Source organism: Diadema antillarum, unplaced genomic scaffold (assembly GCF_040938485.1).
Source record: "Diadema antillarum isolate AM-2024a unplaced genomic scaffold, OU_Dant_1.0 seq00002481_RagTag, whole genome shotgun sequence".
NCBI lineage: Eukaryota > Metazoa > Echinodermata > Echinoidea > Diadematoida > Diadematidae > Diadema > Diadema antillarum.
Genome location: NW_027273086.1, coordinates 2378 through 20025, shown reverse-complemented (window position 1 = coordinate 20025; position 17648 = coordinate 2378). Strand labels below are relative to the sequence as shown.

The window sequence follows — 17648 nt, the reverse complement described above, 5'->3', positions numbered from 1 at the left end:
TTCTTGAAAAATGTACACGAAAATCGTTGGCACAATGCATACAGTCAATCCACGTTGCTATAGACATGATGGAGGATGGTTATGGAAATACATGTACGGACCCATCACAACAGCCACGTCCCACCGGTATCGAGACAGGAGTAATGCAACTGGAATGGACAGAATTTGAATCTGTTTTGAAAATTGAATAATACAGAGCTAAAAAATGATAGTTTGATTTTTTTTAAGAACATGTGAATACCTCTAGTATCCAAAATTCACGGAAATGGGTATTGTACTGCCCGCGATCTTCAATTCTGATCTGTGGTAACAGCGAGTTCTTCAGATCGGCGACGCTAACATCAAGACGGCGCAGATTCCCGTGTTGGACAATGATCATGGCTGTTGGCTGTGTCGCGCATGTTCAGAACATAATGATCTGCCTGATTAGCGTCCTCTTAGCGTTTGCGAGGCAAATCTTTAGTTCGTGTTTATACCACTGTGTGGTCAAGATGAGAGAGATGAATGGCAAGTTTTATGATTGAAACTTGTCTGTGTTCTTTCTTTCCTTTTTCTCGCAAAAGCTGATTGCTTTTCTTATAGGCTACAACACGGTATTATGTATCCTGAAGAAGCTTTGCAAAGCGGAATAAACAAAAAAATCTGACTGCAGCATGAAGGAGAAGCATTTTATGTTCTGCTTTACATGGTACATATTTTGTCCTATACTATTATGACAGAGAAGAAGCGCCGTCTTAGGTTATCAAGCGCAGTCGTTATAAACATTACTGTCAAAAATATATATATATATATATACTTCTATATACATGTCGGTAGAAAAGATGAAGAAGTAGAATGGTAATGAATTTTGAAAGTCCGAATGTGCTAATAAATAGCACTGTTGGACTGTCAAAATGCATTACCACTCTACTTGTTTATCTTTTCTTTACTGGTACCAACACGCGGACTATGAGTTTCATAATACATAATCATAATCTATATATATATATATAGCATACAAGGTGAAGCGGCTTGGCCTCCTACGTTGTGGGTGCTGCATTATATTCATGTGTAGGTGTGACGGGAAAAGACTGCTCGCAGATGTTGCAGTAATGTTCACTAATAGCCTTTTACTCTCCCAAGCTTTCGACCGAGTTACCAGTCTTTTTCAAGGGCTTGGAACGTAAACACAAAAGCAGAAAAGCAACCAATTTGCATACATTTGAACAGAATAAGGCAAAATCGTATATAAAGGTATATATATATATATATATATATATATATATATATATATATATACATATATATATATATATATATATATATATATATATATATATATATATTCACAACAGTAGGTCAATATAAACTCCGTTGGAGACATAAATTTGACGCATTTTCGCCCATAGGGCTTTGTCAAGTCAATACATTTGACACTTTACGTCTCCAACGGAGTTTATATTGACCTACTGTAGTGAATCTATACTTTCTTAGGACTCCGAGAAGAAACTATTCGTTGCTGTTATATATATATACATATATATATTATATATATATATATATTATACATATACGAGAGAGAGAGAGAGCGAGGAAGAGAAGGCGCCTTGTACAGAACAAGTGTACATGTAGCTACTTCATTATTCATCCAGGGTGAGAAGACAAGGGCATTCACGAACGTAGTTCAACGAATGTGTGTATACGTGGAACATGTACGTTGAATTATCTATACGTCCATGAATGCCTTTATCTATTCCCACTCTGCATATTATGTATGTATGTATATCTTTTAAATCGACATGACAATGCTTTATTGAAATGAATATTTAATTTCTTTTCAATATTTAGTTCGTTGACATACTTGATGAAACCTAGATTTACAGCCCACAATCAATTGCGCGATAATATAGTCTGTCACAATCATTCACGTGTTTGATTCTGCTGGCAGAAAAGGTACAATATGACAGGGAAAAGGTAAGGTTGACATTCGCAATTGAGGTGTTGCCAGTTCAAAACACTCATTCCCCATTATTTTACGAGTGTTTACAGACCGATATTCTTGTTTCGACGGGATAAGTTCATATATTTCCATAGTTTGACCAACAAAATACTGACACATGTTTTTCGAATGTAACAAACCATGACCAAGGTTGGATATCATGGCCTTCTTTTGTCTGAGGCGGTCTTTCGGTAGGCGCTTTCATCTATGCAAATAAGGCACTCTTATTGTATTCGCGGTGAGGTGGCGTGGCCATGAAACATCTATTCACGCGTGCCGCGCCTTTATTATGGGCTAGGTTTTGGAAATAGGCGGTACTCTTTCTTTTCAGGTCTTTCAAACGAAAGTTTTATTCTAGAGCTATAATAACCTTTGCTTATACGTGATTGGCGAAGGTATCGAACGTTGATAGTTTTAATCCTGCTATTCTATCACCCGAACTGATCACATTGACTTACATAAGAAGGGGGAAATTGCCAGTGATCATCATTTATCTCGATCGATAGTGTGATTTTTTTATGCACATGTGAATACCTCTAGTATCCAAAATTCATGGAAATGGGTATTCTACTACCCGAGATCTTCAATTCTGATCTGTGGTAACAGCGAGTTCTTCAGATCGGCGACGCTAACATCAAGACGGCGCAGCCTCCCGTGTTGGACAATGATCATGGCTGTTGGCTGTGTCGCGCATGTTCAGAACATAATGATCTGCCTGATTAGCGTCCTCTTAGCGTTTGCGTGGCAAATCTTTAGTTCGTGTTTATACCACTGTGTGGTCAAGATGAGAGAGATGAATGGCAAGTTTTACGTTTGAAACTTGTCTGTGTTCTTTCTTTCCTTTTTCTCACAAAAGCTGATTGCTTTTCTTATAGGCTACAACAACACGGTATTATGTATGCTGAAGAAGCTTTGCAAAACGGGATAAAAAAATCTGACTGAAGCATGAAGGAGAAGCATTTTTATGTTCTGCTTTACATGGTACATATTTTGTCCTATACTATTATGACAGAGAAGAAGCGCCGTCCTAGGTTATCAAGTGCAGTTGTTATAACATTGCTGAATTTATAATTGTATGTAAGATACATATATTTTGGTATATATATATATATATATATATATATATATATATTTCTATATACATGTAGACAGAAAAAATGATGATGAAGATGAAGACTGTCAAAATGCATTACCACTCTACTTTTTCATCTTTTCTATACCTACTGGTACCAACACGCGGACTAAACGTTTCATTATATATAATCATATATATACAACATATAAGGTGAAGCGGGCTTGGCCTCCTACGTTGTGGGTGCTGAATTATATTTATGTGTAGGTGTGACGGGAAAGACTGCTCGCAGACGTTGCAGTAATGTTCACTAATAGCCTTTTACTCTCCCAAGCTTTCGACGGAGTTACCAGTCTTTTTCAAGGGCTTGGGACGTAAACACAAAAGCGCGCAAAAAAGCAACCAATTTGCATACATTTGAACAGAATAAGGCAAAATTATTAATATTATAAAGATACACATATGTGTATTAAAAATATGAATATATATATATATATATATATATATATATATATATATGTTGATAAGGTAGCCCACGTGTTGGCAAGATAAAAAGATAAGTAACAAAGCTGTAACAAAGTTCATGCTGTATTCACCAACGGTTTATTTCTTCACACAAATTTTCAAGCGTCTCGCCGCCCTTTCTCAAGTGTTGATACTGAGAGAACAATAACAAAATTCATTTTACATTATTGTATTATTCATTGTATTTTTGTTACTTATCTTTTGTTACTTATATATATATATGAAATGAGAGAGACAGAGCGAGAAAGAGAAGGCGCCTCGACCTTGTACAGAACAAGTGTACATGTAGCTACTTCATTATTCATCCAGGGTGAGAAGATAAGGGCATTCACGAACGTAGTTCAACGAATGTGTGTATACTGTATATACGTGAAACATGTACGTTATCTATACGTCCATGAATGCCTTTATCTTTTCCCACTCTGTATATATGAGTGTATATATATATATATATATATATATATATATATATATATATGTACATGTGTCTTTTAAATCGACATGGTAATGGTTTATTGAAATGAATGTACTTCATTTTATTACAATGTTTAGTTCGCTGACATATTTGATGAAACTTAGATTTACTGACTAAAATCAACTGCATGATCATTATAGTTTGTCACAATTATTAACGCGTTTGAATCTGCTGGGAGAAAAGGTACAATATAACAGGGAAAAGGTAAGGTTGACATTCGCAATTGAATTACTGCCAGTTCAAAACATTCATTCCCAATTATTTTACGAGTGTTTACAGACCGATATTCTTGTTTCGACAGGATATTTTCATGTATTTCCATAGTTTGACCAACAAAATACTGACACATGTTTTTCGAATGTAATAGACCATGACCAAGGTTGGGTGTCAAGGCCTTCTTTTGTTTGTGGCGGTCTTTCGGTAGGCGCTTTCATCTATGCAAATAAGGCACTCTTATTGTATCCGCGGTGAGGTGGCGGTGGCCATGAAACATCTATTCACGCGTGCCGCGTCTTTATTATGGGCTAGGTTTTGGAAATAGGCGGTACTCTTTCTTTTCAGGTCTTTCAAACGAAAGTTTTATTCTAGAGCTATAATAACCTTTGCTTATACGTGATTGGCGAAGGTATCGAACGTTGATAGTTTTAATCCTGCTATTCTATCACCCGAACTGATCACATTGACTTACATAAGAAGGGGGAAATTGCCAGTGATCATCATTTATCTCGATCTCTCCTGCGATTCAACAACGTTACTGCTTCATAATCTCTAAATACTCTATCAGTCTCTCCTGAATGAGCTAAAGTGTGCTCGCTTCTATGGCTCCACCGAGAAAACGGCGAAGGCGTGAGTTCACTGCCGAAGAGGTCCGTGATTTCATGTTGGACTCTGACTTCGAAATCGAGGATATTGTAGATAACAACTGGGAAGAAGACACGCAATCATCTCGTAGCAGTGAAAGCACAGAAGAACGTGATTCCTCACGTCTTCTCCCGGAGTTTGAAGAGCACGGTGAATCACTGTTTGAAGACTCGTCAGGCGACGAAGCTGATGGAGGTGACGATGACCACCTCAATGATCTACCTCCGCCTCATCCAACAACTCATGCTGAACCACTCTCCGATCACGATTGGCGGAGACTTGAGCCTGACGAGCGATTCAAGTCAAGTCGACGAGTGTATGACGACCAACCCAGACTACTTTTCGACGCTGAAGGATTGGAGCCAGTGGACTTTTTTACGAAGTTCTATCCGACTCCCATCTTTGCCCACATAGCAGATGAAACGAACAAGTATGCACAACAATTCTTCGATTGCCCAGCGCCCCTCCCAGAGGCTTCTCGATTCGGCGTATGGCTGGACACCGATGAGGAGGAGATACGCGCTTTCACCGCACTTCAAATAGCGATGGGACTGGTGTCAAAGCCATCTGTGCCTCAGTACTGGGAAACGAACTCCGACATCTTAGTGACTCCTGGGTTTGCCGACGTCATTTCCAGGAATCGATTTCAGCTATTGAACACCTTCCTTCATTTCAATGACAACGAGAAGCTCGTGCCCCGTGGACAGCCCGGTTTCGACCCCCTTCACAAGACGCGCCCCCTCATCGATATGTCCCAGCCGACGTACCTTGAGCATTTCCTTCCCGGGGGATACCTGTCAATCGACGAGAGCTTGGCGCCGTTCAAAGGAAGAATCTCCTACAGACAGTACATCCCAAACAAACTACGGAAATGGGGGATAAAATTCTGGATGCTCTGTGACGCCCAAACGGGATTTTGTCTGCGGTGGAGGCAGTATGTCGGAGCCGAGGGACAAGACAATGGGGACAGCGCCACTGAAGCCCTGGTGAAACAGCTGACGGAGCCATTCTACAACACGGATCGCGTGATCGTGATGGACAACTATTATAGTTCCGTAAAGCTCTACGAGGATCTGTCACGGAACGGACTTGGAGCCTGTGGAACGGTGAGGAGCAACCGACGAGGACTTCCAGAAGAGATCCGACGTGGTGGTCTGCACCTTGCGAAAGGTGACGATCCCGTGTTTTTCGCCAAAGGGAGGGAGATGTCAGCAGTGACTTGGCATGACGTGAAACTCGTGAACGTGCTGTCGACCGTCAGCAGCAACGATCTCAAACAGAAGCAGATACGGAGTAAGAACGCCGAAGGAGGTCGCCGTACGATTCAGAAGCCAGCAACTGTTGACGTGTACAACAGGTTCATGAACGGCGTGGACAAAATGGATCAACGCATGTCCTACTACCGCTACCCTCATAAGAAAATCAAGGGATACCGCGTAACCTACCACTTCACCATGGAAGTAGCTCTCGTGAACGCTTACATCGCATTTCGCATGGCTGGCCACAAGATGTCCACGCGCGACTTCAGATGTCGGGTGATTGAGGGTCTGCTGAACGGCTACAGAGCATCTCGCTATCGTCGGACACCGTCACCTCCCATCGCCGACAACGAGGCAAGACTGACTGAGCGCCACTTCCCAGCAGAGTTCGAAGATCGACAACATCGTCCTGACTGCTACGTGTGTTCGGACCGCAGGAGGGGAAGGCGAAGACAGACGAGGACATACTGCCGACAATGTGGACTTGCTATGTGTTGCATCCCGTGTTTCGAGATCTACCACACCAGAAAAGATTTCCGATCATAGGTCACAAACACTGAGTCTTCTGATGACATGAACTCTAAACAATGTCATGAACTTGTCGTGTATAGGCCTGTCTACCGTTGCTTATAGAATATGCATGTTCAAATTACAGCTCACAGATGGCAAGCATTTCCAGGTGCATGATTCATTGTAATTACATGGACATTATTGGTTTTACGATCTAAGACTGAGATGTATTGAAGTATAATCGCGATATCTGTCTGAACTTCACCCCAAAAGAAACGTTCCGTGTACTCTCACTTGTACTCATTTGCATGTACACAAAACCAGGTGGTTATTGTCTGTCAAATCGATCCCAGTTACCAATGATTATGTCATTAGCCAGGGTAACGTGAAATCTTTAGACATGAATTTCTCTGCCAAGTTATCTCTCATATTACATTGCCTATTTACAGTGTACACACAATGTATGTACATTTCAATAATGGTGATATTCCCGTAATTGTAAGGATTGGTTATTTATTATCCGTAAGTCTTCGAAATAGTAATTAATAGCATTAAAAAAATCAAATACTGTACAAAGAGATAAACGTTCATATTGATGATATGGTTATACACAAAATATCAATGACAATGTGATAATTTATTGAGATGTAGCTCACAAGTTCTTGTATTATCAGAAAAGGTTGATATTATGGGTCAAATCGATCCCCATGAGTAACCAGTGATATGCCAGTGATTGTGCCACTAGCACTAGTTTATTATCAACTTGTACTAGTAATTTATTTTGTATACATACATATGTCCGACAAATTATGGAATTATGGATTTGTGTAGTGCTCATTACACTTACAATGTATACTTGTCAGTGGCAATTCTGAATCTCGATGGTATATTGTGTTTATGAATTCAATGGTGTATCTTATCAAACTTTAGATTATGTGGGGTTATTTATGTCATTGTGTAATTATTCCTTGGCTCTTCAACAATAAGTAGCCGCTGTCATGATTTTACAGCGAGTTCCACGATCGCATTTGAATAAGTAATTGTCATATCACCACATATTACATGCATGTAAGTTGTCAATGTAAGAGCAGTGAATTCTTTTCCGGATATCACTAGTCATCGTGTGAATGAGGAATTGAAAATAAAGCATTATTCACAGTGACGAGTGAAAGAGATAAACTATACTCATCTGTTTCTTATTTGTAATTTAATCAGCGTTGCTGAGTGTGTAATGTCAGATCAAAGCTGATCAATTATAGTGAGATTGCAAAACTGAAGTGTATGTAACTACTGAAGGATACTAGTAGTATCTAGAGATATTGACGAGAGAAGGTGCAATGTATATTCAGTAACAGGTTGTATATGTGGAGTGAGATCAGTTTGAAGAGAGAATACTATTGCCAGAAAGACAGAGAGAGAGAGAGAGAGAGAGAGAGAGAGAAAGTGACGAATGGAAATGGAACTCGACGTTCCAAAAATAGTTATCTATGACATACAGTATAACGATAATAATAATAATAATAAACATGTGTGCATATAATATATATACATATATATATATATATATATGTATATATACATACATATATATATATATATAAATATATAAGTATATTATATGCGTATATTTCTTACTCTCTCTCTCTCTCTCTCTCTCTCTCTCTCTATATATATATATATATATATATATATATATATTGTATACATACATAGATCGAGGTCGTCAGTTTCTTCTTCGCCTAAAAACACAAAATCAAATAAACAACCGACAAACAAGACTCAAAAGCACACATACAAACAAAGCAAGAGTATGATTATTAGCACACTTAGTTGCATGTAAGGTTGGAAAAGTATAATAAGCGAAGCTGAAAACATGCACAACAAAGGAATTCATCAAATCATACACTCCATGCAAACGTACTGTACAACAACGTCAACATGTAAGCTAACAGTTTTTATATCCGCATCAAATCATACGAGACGCAAGGTACGAAGAAACAATGCACGAAGCCTTGTACAGCAATTCCTCTTTAGAGTATATAGTTCTCCCCCCCAAAAAAAAAGAGAGAGAGAGAAAAAAAAGAAGAAATGAAATTCGCCAATAGGGTATTAGTAACAACAAGAGTTTGAGAGACAAAGCGATTCTGTCAGAAAGAGAGAGAGAGAGAGAGAGAGAGAGAGAGAGAAGGGACAGATGGATATTGAGGTTAACGTTACAACAATAATTTGAAGTTATTCATATATCATAGAGAGATATAATAATTTTACCTCGACTTCTTCACTTATTTTGTGAAGTAAAGATTTGAGTTAACGACATTCTTGTATGACCAAATTGCACCAATTATTGAATATTGAAAAAGGCTGCGTCTTGATCGTTTGTATGGATAGTACCCCCCCCCAAAAAAAAAAAAAAGAACACACACACACACACACATATCAAACAACACACAAACAAGAATCAAGGCAAGTTCCACAACAAAAGGTTTGATTATACGGGTACACTTAGTTCTATCTTAGATTAGAACAAAAAAGCTAAGCTAAAAAAAGGTCAAAATCACGTTGCACTTTGCACAAATTACGTAAAACAGCGTCAGGTGTCAAGTAAGACAGCCTACAGTACTGTGATCTGTTGTATTTGCCAAATTTATTCACGAAATTTTGTAGAAGAGGAAGTGCAAGAGAGTTGCTCGCCAAGTATATGAGGAGCTCATTGATACACAACAACAATAAGAAGAAATAAAGACATATCGCAAGGTTCGTAAGTCCACAGGGTTTTAGTGAGAGTTTAGTCAGTTTGAATGACTTCCGCTATCTTGGAAAGTCCTTCACGTACGTTTTTGGATTTGATCAATGTCAACATTGGAATTCCTTTTGTTGACTAGTTTTGTTGAGCACTTTACCATTTTGCAAAACATGGGACACTTATCGTCAGAAGAAAGTACACAATAAACGCATACAAAGGGCCAAAAAGATAGGACATTAGCTATCGCGATGTGTGCTTTGTGAATGTCTATGAATCGTTTACTATGTATACAGTAGGAGAGCGGATCGTATCACCGAACGCCTTTTTTTTTGTGGCTTTGAATTCAGCACAAAGTGGATGAAATGTCGGCAAAAAATAACACCGGTTATTCACAAAGTCCTGAAAATACGAATTCAGCAAAAGTACGCAAATTATTCACTCAGGTTTTTGGAGAATAGGCTTCAAGTATATCTTTCTCTCCAAAAATTAAAAAAAAAAATCAAAAGTTGTCTTTTACAACCGCAAAAAAAAAAAATCGCATTATAATTAGGTACATGATTTTCGTAATGGCATAGTCAATGCTTTCACATCTTGTTCTTGCACCAGAACCACAATTCTTACCCAAGGTTCACTACATGTACCTACTAGTATTCTTACCGAGGGGAGGACAAAGAGAAAAAGAATCGGCTAATGAGGCTCATTTTTTTTTTCTCACCGCAAAATGTCTAATACGAACATTTTGAATAGTTCCCATGATAAAATCTTGCGATAAATCGACATCTTCTTCTAAATCTGAGGTAAAATGTGAATTTCTTAACGTTTTTGCATTTTTGTGTTGCATTCTATTTTTGCGGTTTCGGTCCTTATAAACGATTTGTGAGGCCAGTCTACGAGGTCCCGCGAGTATTGAAGATCGTAAGTACGCAGAAATATGCGTACGAAATTACTATGATGTCGGGCACTACCATACCAGCTGCATTATGTATTCAGTACTTCCCTTTCTCAAGGTGTGTATATCGAACTCTTTCTAGCGCTAATGATATTATGTAATGACACATTCATACACAAAAGGGGACTATACCTGGGTATTTTTATACCCTTTTCACCTCCCCCTCTTTTTCTACCATTCTGTCTTTAGTCCTAAAGTACGCCAACCTAAATTTCTCCTGGTATTCACTTTCATTTGGACAAGGAGACCGGCAATGACAGGCTAAAAACAATGACGATCACGTCAACGCAAATTATATGGATGTGCCGTGCGGCTTAGTTCACGAGTCAAGTTTTCGCTTGCTGGTACGCGTGCATACACAAGGACAAAGGCGTTTTCTTCTTTTGTATCTGATTGTATGTAAGCGTCGGGACGATTACAGTACATCAAACAGACAAAAGGATGAAAGGCTTGACCGTCAAAATAAAAGCTGACCTTCTCTGAGGGACAAAATGAAAGCATGCTTTCAGCCGTCCCGCAGGACAGCATCCAAGCGGAACAAGACGACTGGAACCTCATAGAAAAGACACGCAGACTCAATAGCGTACACACGCGTGGTTTACCAATGAGACTTTTGATTTATACACAGCTCACAGAGGGTGCGCTCACGCCGAATTTTCCCGGCGCGTAGAAAACATACCTTGTCGAAAAATCATGAATTTACTCTAAAAAATCCTATGTAAGCATACACAAATATTTAGTTCAAACGATAGATACACTTATCTGCTATCATTATATATCAATGGCAGTTTCATAGTGCAAGTAATTATGATACCACAAACATTTTAATGAGCAGGAGTTTTCTTGCTCTTCTTAGTCGCCGATCGGCGACCATGGCACGTCAGGACTATGGTCGCCGATCGGCGACCATGGCACGTTAAGAGTTAATGCCCTTCTGGCACCAAGCCAATAAAACATGATGCTAGATCCGAGCTTAGGGGACTAAAAAACTGTAAAACTGCCAAGTATCAGTTAGATTTATGGTGGAGTTGGGGACAGTTTGTAATGTTACTGCCCACCAGGAACACCACCAACTTCTTACATGATTGCTGATTTGATGAAATTTGTACCATTTCATTTCTTTGGTTCTGCTGAATTTATTTGACCCAACTTGTACTTGGAGCTGAATTACCCTTCGATATTAAATGCATGTGGATGGTCTGTGCTTTAATTGACGACCCTTGCGGTGTTGTCTCATGGCAGTGGAACATGAGGCAGGATGTTGTGATGGTGGTTGTTGTTGTCGTTGATGCAGGTTGCCATGACGAGAGAGAAGTTCCCGGAGAAGATTCCCTTCCGCCTCACCAGGATGCTGATCAATGCGATGGAGGTGAGATGACATGTGGAATTTCCCTCCTGTCTGTGCATCTTCTGAGTTTATTGTCTGTTTGCAATTCTGCCTGGTTCCTCTTCTCTGCCCCCCTCTTTTTCACCTCCTCCCCCTTCTCCCTCTCCTTTCTTCCCCTTTTCTTCCCCCCCCCCCATCATCTCTCCTCCATGTTTGTCAGTCTGTTTTGTCTCATCTTGTCGTCTGTCCTTCTGACTCACCAGCAAGGTGTCATGGAGACGAGATGGTTTATTCAAGTTTCCCTTTGTCTCATGATCTTGCTTGTCAATTAATTCATATGTACATGTATCTACTTCTCTCTCATCTCTTTCTCTTCTGATGTATCCCATGATAACAACAGGAAGAGATGCTTCCCTGGTAAATGGTCATTATCTGTTTCTCTATGTTTATGTCATGTCTAATTCTTTAGTTTACCCTCTCATTGTGTTTTTCTCTCACTCATACATCTCCCCTCCCCCTTTCTCTGTTTCTTTCTGGAGTTTTTCATATTTGCGTTATAAAAAAAAATTCTTGTCTGTTTATCTGCCTGCAACTCAAATGCGGTGCACAGTTTGCCTCTTAAAGCTTTGCGGTTCGTGATAAACGATCATGAATCAGTTAAAGAGACTGTGCAGTTCTGGTTGAGGTGAGGATTTAACTTTTAACGTTTTGCGTGATATTCATGAAAATCGGTGAAAATTGTTGAAAATCGGTTTTGAAATGGCTGAGATATCAACAAACAAGGTGAAACAAAGAGATCCCAGTAAAAGGCGTGGCCTGTCGCCTTTTATTATCATCATTTTTTTGGATATCTCGGCCATTTGAAAACCAATTTTCGTCAAATAAACATTGAATCCCTTTTAAAATTACATGCTTTGTCATATTTCATAAGAGGTTTCTCATTATCTCACTTAGGAATGTTATGAGCGTGAATCCTCACCTCAACCATTACTGTACAGTCCCTTTAATATGACATGTGCTCTGTTGAAAAATGGACACATTATTGAAAAGAATTGAATTGAACTGAATTGAATTGAATTGAATTGAATTGAATTGAACTGAATTGAATTGAATTGAATTGAATTGAATTGAATTGAATTGAATTGAACTGAACTGAACTGAATTGAGTTGAATTGAATTGAATTGAATTGAATCGAATTGAATTCAACTGAACTGAACTGAACTGAACTGAACTGAACTGAACTGAACTGAACTGAACTGAACTGAACTGAACTGAACTGAACTGAATTGAATTGAATTGAATTGAACTAATATCTCTTCCATGTCTCCAACCCCCCCCCCCCCCCAACCCACCTCCCCAGGTTACCGGTATCGATGGTAACTACCGCATCACCTGTGAGAGTGTGATGCAGGTGCTTCGGGAACACAAGGACAGCATCATGGCTGTTCTTGAGGCCTTTGTCTATGACCCGCTGCTCAACTGGAGACTGATGGACAGTGAGTGAAATTTCCGCTCCGCTCTAGCATTTGACAGATTAGATTTTCCCCTAGAAGGCCAGTTCTGGATGTGCTCTTGGTTGGATTGTAACAGAAAAAATAGTATGATTCTAGTAACAACTTCAAATCATTGTCAATAATCAAAGGCTGCTTCAGGTTGTCCATGTCTTGTTTTCAATAACCTACTGTAATTGACCAATCTTTATGACCTCATGACATTATTATTGTGCTAAGCTTGACTCCTCTTTGTTTGAATGTTTGCCACACATTTCTTGCTTCTTCTGTAGCCTCATCTCTGAGTGAGAGATTTCCAGTATTAATCGTGTTAGAGTCAGACAGCAAAAGGGGCAAACTTGTTGGGGAAGGGAAAGACCAGAAAATGGCAAATGATATGAATTACTCTTCTTAGACTTTCCATAAATGTTGCACAAAAGTAGATGGTATGACTTAACAGTGGCTTAACCCGGTGAAGACTACAGTTCGTCTCAAGTATCTTCGGGTACGCGTCTATGGGAAATGTGTGTCACAGCAAAATCAGCTCGTCCTCAACGGGTTTAACTGCCAAGTGGTACGCTTAACATGAGAATGAACATTTCATGTATCTGTGTATTTCTTTCTGCCATTTCCTTCACTCCCGCCACAGCTCCAAAGGGCAAGAGGTCAAAGGCCAGGTCAGGTGCTTACTCCACCAGCCAATCAGGGACAGGAGGTGAGTGGTTGTTGAGACTGATTTTCAAACATGCAACCTGTCACCACAAACGCTTGATCACACACAATCTGTGCAATAGTTGCCCATCGATCTCCTGATTTTGGAATTTTCAAATTTTTCATTGTCAGTAGCAATCCATTGATGAATAATTTGTCCCACTTTATAGTAAACACACAGACACACACACGCACGCATACCATAGAACAGGTAATCAGGAACAGGAGATGAGGGGTTGTTGAGACTGGTCTGTAAACATCACCACGAATGCGCAGTGAAATAGTCATACATCAATCTCCTGACTTTCCAATTTTCAAATTTTTAATAGTCAAATGCTTGCCTATGATGTATAATTTTTGTCACTTTATAGTAAACACACTGTACACAGACACTCATACCACAGAAATGGTGAGATAGGCAACAACCACAAGTACAAGTAACCTAGCAGAGAAATGTGTATGATGTAATTTATGGTTTGTCTCATGCAAATTTATTCGTAAATGCTATTATCACTTTAAAACTTTTAATATCAGACGAGAGAAAAGAAAAAAACCAAATGTGTGAAGTGTTTTTGTTTTATCATACAAATTATAAATGAAATGTTTTTTCTTTAGGATTGCATTTAGGCGTTTAATCTAAATTAACTCTTTCAGACTTACTGGACAATGTCGACATGGAGACACCTAAACAGAAGAAGCTGACAGGACAGGCAGACTCCAGCGTGCAGTCCCAAGGTAAGGGAAGAAGGGGGATTTCTACGAAAGATAGCCACTTCTCTCTTTCTCTCTTTTTCTTAAGGTGTTCTATGAATGTTGTCATTCCTTGCGCTACTTAGCCATTTGTGTCATGCAATATGTAGGCAACAAAGAGAGAGACAGAGAGAGAGCGTAATATGTGCGACACCCTGTTCATGAATTTTCCATAATGCGCAATTTTGACAGGGAGAAAGTGAACTGCATTGATTGGAGCAGACATGCATTCAAATTTGCATGTGATTCCAACTTCAATAGATTTGTTACCATAATACATTTGAGTTCTTGTTGTTATGAATCTATGGGTTGTTGTCAGTTTGTATTATTTTGTTCATGTTATATATATTTAAGTTGGATCTTGTTACAATGTACAACAAGTGTATGTTGTGTTATATGTTTTGCTCATATCATTATGTTGTATATCTTGTTCATTATTTTGTATGTTTTGTTCATGTTGATATGTTGTATATTGTGGTAATTGTTACTTTGTATATTTCGTTCATGTTGTGGTAAAAGTAATTGGTATGATGCATATTTTGCTCATGTTTTTATGTTGTATATCTTTGGTTGATGTTATATATATTCTGTTTGCTGTTATGTTTGGTTGCTGTTACATGTACATGTACTTTAGTTTGAAAGTCCTAATATGGGTCATCATTTCTATGTCTTTTTCATGTGTATCTTTCAGATGGAGAGCCAGGTGTCCAACCTGAAGCCCTCAACAAGAAAGCCATCTCCATCATCAACAGAGTCAAGGATAAACTGACAGGTGAGAGCCTTTAACTTGTTGAAAACCACTCCTGAGTATACTCAGACAGGTGTCTATAGGAAATGCATGTTGTAGCAAAGTCATCCCGTCCTCAACGGGTTAATGTACCAAAACCCCATAATGTCCGGGTGACATCAAGTCAAAATATGATGCGTCATGCAATATTTATCAAGATACAGTGTATCTTCCTCTGGATTATCAGTACATTAGTTGTGGATTTGTTTGCAGTTGAGTGATGTTCATGCTAAGTTTCTTGAATTCCTGACACACCACATCAACTGTGTATTCAGCAACATTTTCAAATAGTGACACATACAAGACTTCTCAAGAAAAATGATCACCAGTAGCAGTACGATTTTCTTTTCTATTTTTCAGTAGATATTGTACCAAATGGCTGACCCTAATGCAAAGTTGCCAAGTGTGATGTATGCTTTAGCAACAGCCAGTCGGCTTTCGGAATTTCTGCCACTGCTGTGATAGCTGCCATTAGAGAATTACATTTGCAAGTTAGGAGTGGGAGTAGTCTGGTTTTTAAATTAGAACCACATAAAAATTTGTTGTTAGCCCACTGAGTTATAACTCAATGATGTTACTCTCATCCATCTGACATCTAATCTGACACCAATGCATCAGTGCCAACAAAAACAAGCAAGCAAACAAGCAAACAAATTAATTCCATGTGTGCAAAAATACTAACAAACATTCCGCAATCTTCTGTTGGAGGAATGGTACCAAGGCTAGTCCAGACCTTCCTGGGTGAACAAAACCATATTTTTCTGGTAGTTTTATGCATATTCATAAATGTATGATCTCAATCAAACACTTTTTTTTCATACTCTTCCATCTTGCAGGATGTGACTTCTCGACGGACGACCCGGTAGACGTACCCACCCAGGTGGAGCTTCTCATCCAGCAGGCCACCTCCCACGAGAACCTTTGTCAGTGTTACATCGGATGGTGAGTACCAAGGGGACCTAAGACTTCCCCCACCTCCTATCCCCATCCCCATCCCTAGCTCTGGGCACATTGCTCATTAGATCACTGCCCCCCCCCCCCCTCCATGTGTGCTCTCTCATGCACTTGGCCATGACCCAGATACCTCTCTCACGCAAATTATCGCCCCAAAACTGAGAAGTGATGGGATGCAACATCATATCAAGAGTCAACAAGTCTACTTCTAGAGAGGTTCACCTTTAAATGGTAAGAAATATATAGGTTAGTTTACTTCTATCATGTAGTTGGGGTTAAGAGGGTTAATGTGTGTGGTGAACCCCAAGGGGTGCTGGTAGAAGCCCCCCTCATAGGACCTTCCCTCCTAGAGACCTGCAATGTAGATCTTCAGAAACAACTGTACCTGGAAGTTGTGTTTGAAGTTGTTTTCAAACATTTGGTCACTGATTAACCAACTGCAGAGCATGCAGTGTTTTGACCAGTGAAGCATGTCCAAGTTAACCATAAATCTTTTGTGTGTGCCATTCCCACAAATTGAATTTCAGTTCGATTTTGTCCTTCTTTGTGCCTCTGCACTCAAGAAACACTGCAGCACAGAGACATAATACTGACACAAGTACAGCCTTGTCTGCTGCCATTTAATTCCTTCTTATCCCTTTTTATCAGCTTTGCAGAAGCTATTAGCAAGCACACAAATCTCTCCTGTAATCAGCCTAATAACAAACATTTTTCTGTATGTCTTAATGAGTAACTGATTGCTTAGCATCAAACATTGAGAGGGTAGGAGAGGGGGACATAGTGGAGATAGCATGTCAATTACAGTTCAGATGGTAGAACAAAACAAAAAAAGAAGGAAAAAAATGATTACAGGTATAGGTCTTTTGTTCTTTTTCTTTTTCTTTTATTTAAGTAAATGACCATCTTTGTTCTATGTTTCAGTGATGTTGTTTAGAATGTCAAAGCTCTGCATGAAAAAAGCAGAGCCAGATGAGTGTTAAACTTTGGCTGAATTATTTATTTCATTATGTATGAAGAAATAACATCGTTTTGACCCATTCTGTCTCAATTGGTTTCATCTGGCAATGTACGTGTAGGTGCTGACTGTCTTAGTAAACAATGCAGAATGAACCAAAACATCTTACCAGGGTTTGTGCTGTGATTGCGAGTTTTTCATGTTACGTGTTGCTTTAGAACCAGGATGACCATCTCTTCCATGTTTCGTCTGTGTCTTGACAGTCTCTTTCAAAGACATGCTAACAGACATGATATATATC

The 17648-nt window shown here is 39.1% G+C and overlaps 2 protein-coding genes across 2 annotated transcripts; both read left to right on the top strand.

The window, feature by feature from the left end:
- The first annotated feature begins 4868 nt into the window (after positions 1 to 4868).
- Positions 4869 to 6716, top strand: LOC139714860 (piggyBac transposable element-derived protein 4-like). The gene has a single exon (XM_071626507.1). The coding sequence runs from the start codon at positions 4869 to 4871 to the stop codon at positions 6714 to 6716; it is 1848 nt and encodes a 615-aa protein (XP_071482608.1).
- A 4944-nt stretch (positions 6717 to 11660) lies between these two features.
- Positions 11661 to 16380, top strand: LOC139714859 (serine/threonine-protein kinase mTOR-like; the record flags this gene model as incomplete). The annotated part of the gene is made up of 6 exons (XM_071626506.1): positions 11661 to 11741; positions 13061 to 13196; positions 13840 to 13905; positions 14556 to 14636; positions 15343 to 15423; positions 16275 to 16380. Coding segments are annotated over exons 1-6 (551 nt in total), but the record flags the coding sequence as incomplete, so codon positions are not given.
- Between the last annotated feature and the right edge of the window lie 1268 nt (positions 16381 to 17648).